We start from the raw sequence: 2,996 nt of genomic DNA on the forward strand, positions 1-2,996 counted from the left end.
TATATATATATATATATATATATATATATATATATTTATAGATAGATAGATAGATAGATATAGATATATACATACATTGCTTGTACGATGATGATGATGATATATATACATACATTGCTTGTATGATGATAATAGTCTTTTACAACCATCAAATGATGTTAAGACAAAGGTACACACAAACATATTAGATGCATACACACACACACACACACACACATATATATATAGATATGAAGAGCTTCTTTCAATTTCCTTCTACCAAATTCACTGACAGTACTTTAGCTGGTCCAAGGCTATAGTAGAAAACACTTGGCCAAGGTGCTATACAGAGGGACTGAACCCAAAACCATGTGTTTGCAAATAAGCGAAGAATGGAGTGAAATGTTAAAAGCCTGCAGTGCTGTATGTGCCTGGTTAAAATGCATGAAAAACAAATAAGAAACGAGACAAAAAAAAACTATGTATAAGAGGAATGAGAAGCACATGACACAACTGGTTGATACACGTGCTGCATATGGAAAGTTGGGGGGGAGGGTGAAATGGGCGAGAAGAGATAAACTGAAGAAGACAAAGCAAGAAATTTGTGAATGGCGAGTTTAAGATCTCACGCCAAGACTGTTCATTCAGTTTCTCATACTATGTGTGTGAATATGTGTAGGTGTATTTATATCAACATCATTCTCATTTAACATTCATGAAGATGATGATATATATATATACTCATACATATGCATAGAGTGTTCAGTGTGGTGTTTTCCAATGCAAAACATCGAAGTCACACAGTATAAACATGGACATGTTCCCAAACACACACACACTTCATCAAGGGATTCTCTCCAGAGGACTGCAACAGGCTCCGATATCTGCTTTGGCTTGGTTTCTATGGCTGGATGCCCTTCCTAACACCAACTACTTTACCGATTGCACTGGGTGCCTTTTAAGTGGCACCAGCACTAGTGAGGTCACCAAGACATCTCAACCAAGGCAGAGTGTAGTATCAAGGAAGGTAATGAGAGGTCAAAGTATGATAGGAGAGAAAAAGGTGTCCTGCTGTAAGGGAGATAGAGGGTTACCCCAGTTGAAAGAGAAAGAGGAAGTTGGTGAAGATATGACAAGGTGGACCCTCTCAAGAAAAGTAACAAATAATGTATACCTTGAAACGTGTGGTATTCGTCCGGCGGCTAGGCAGGTGATCTCTGATTTCTTCTTCATCTTCTTCTAAAATGATGAAAAAGGAAAAGAAAATATTTATGTGTATTTCGTGTGCAAGATTCTTGATGTGGATACGTGTGTTGAAAGAAATACAATAAAACCTTGGGAGAGGCATTATGCCGGTAATAAACACACTTCAACTGGGACTTTATTTTATTGCTCTGAATGGACAAAATGCTATGTTAACCTTGGCAAATGATTTCTTTCATTGGCCACAAGAGCCCAAGACATAAGAGGTCAATGTGTTTGAGACAAAGAAACACAAATTTGAGAAGAGGACTGCAGTTGATTGAATCAACTCAATAGGTGAAGGACAAAACTGATTTTGTCAAGGTTTGAAACTCAGACCTAGAGGTTCCCAACTTAATACTAAATAATGATTTAATAATAAAGAAGTGGAGAGACAAGTTACTGAAGAGATTGCAAGAGTGCAATGAAATTATTTAACAAAAAACTATATACTGTTTATAAATTAATAAAGGACTGAACCAGTGCGTGTGTTTATTACCAGCCTAATGCCTCTCCCAAGGTTTAAAAATATTTATGAATATATATATATATATATATAAATAGATACCTATATAACTGAGATGACAAAGTACACAATTATCTAATGAACTTCATAAAGTTACAGCAGTTTCTGCTATAAGATGCAGTGGACACATGCCTTTGACAGATGCCCTGATTCCTAATCTGGTGGTCAATATGGAAACTAGGGATAGATCAGTAGTTGGTGAGATCCGTACAAACCATGCACAGGGATGCTGTCAGTAAAGTGATAGCTGGCAACAAGTACAGCAAAGAATTCAGGGTACAAGTAGGGGTTCACCAAGGATCAGTCCTCAGCTCCCTCTTGTTCATCATTCTGTTTCTAATATAGCAATGTATTTATATACAATGCTAAATGATGAAATATGTACATACATACATATTTTACATGTATGTATGTACAAAACTCAGCTTGCGAAGACTTATTGGGGCAAGCGAAAGCGAAATCGGGATGGCACCTGTGCCCAGCGTCGCCTTTCTGGCACTTGTGCCCATGACATGCGTAAGGATTTTTGAGTGAGATCGTTGCCAGTGCCCCTGGATTGGCTCTTGTGCGGGTGGCACATAAAATACACCATTTTGAACGTGGCCGTTGCCAGTATCGCCTGACTGGCCGTCGTGTGGGTGACACATAAAAGCACCCACTACACTCTCGGAGTGCTTGGTGTTAGGAAGGGCATCCAGCTGTAGAAACTCTGCCAAATCAGATTGGAGCCTGGTGTAGCCATCTGGTTCACCAGTCCTCAGTCAAATCGTCCAACCCATGCTAGCATGGAAAGCGGACGTTAAACGATGAACGATGATGATACATATTTTAATATATATGTGTACATCCATTCAACATGTTTTGGGCAAATCCCTTAGAATGTGCTCTCAACAGCTCCTATGCTACTTGTTGATGGCTATCGTCTGTTATTCCCATCTTCCTAGGTAATTCTATGGGATGGTTATGCATGTGGAACTCCTTACAGCTTAGGATAAATATAATATTAAGATGACTTGTGAAGTCATCTTCATTTTATATATATATATATAGATATATTTGAAGAAAAGCAACAAAAATTCAGTACATACTGCTATAACCTATTGAAGTTTTGTTGCTTTTCTTCAAATTTTCTTCACCAAATCTCTTGATTTTGTTTTTGGTTTTTACCCTACCAAATTCTGGTGCCTCAAACATTTTAAGTACCACATTCAATCTTTTGATTAAATTTATATTATATATATATATATAT

The 2,996-nt window shown here is 37.5% G+C and overlaps 1 protein-coding gene across 1 annotated transcript in view; it reads right to left on the minus strand.

Annotated features, from left to right (window-relative positions):
* The window catches only part of LOC106872470 (tonsoku-like protein), a 118,364-nt gene that overhangs the window by 23,341 nt on the left and 92,027 nt on the right, over positions 1-2,996 (minus strand). The window contains exon 11 of the mRNA XM_052976512.1: positions 1,154-1,218. Coding sequence (XP_052832472.1) covers positions 1,154-1,218 — 65 coding nt within the window. The remainder of the gene's footprint in view (positions 1-1,153; positions 1,219-2,996) is intronic.

Source organism: Octopus bimaculoides, chromosome 24 (genome assembly GCF_001194135.2).
Source record: "Octopus bimaculoides isolate UCB-OBI-ISO-001 chromosome 24, ASM119413v2, whole genome shotgun sequence".
NCBI classification, from domain to species: domain Eukaryota; kingdom Metazoa; phylum Mollusca; class Cephalopoda; order Octopoda; family Octopodidae; genus Octopus; species Octopus bimaculoides.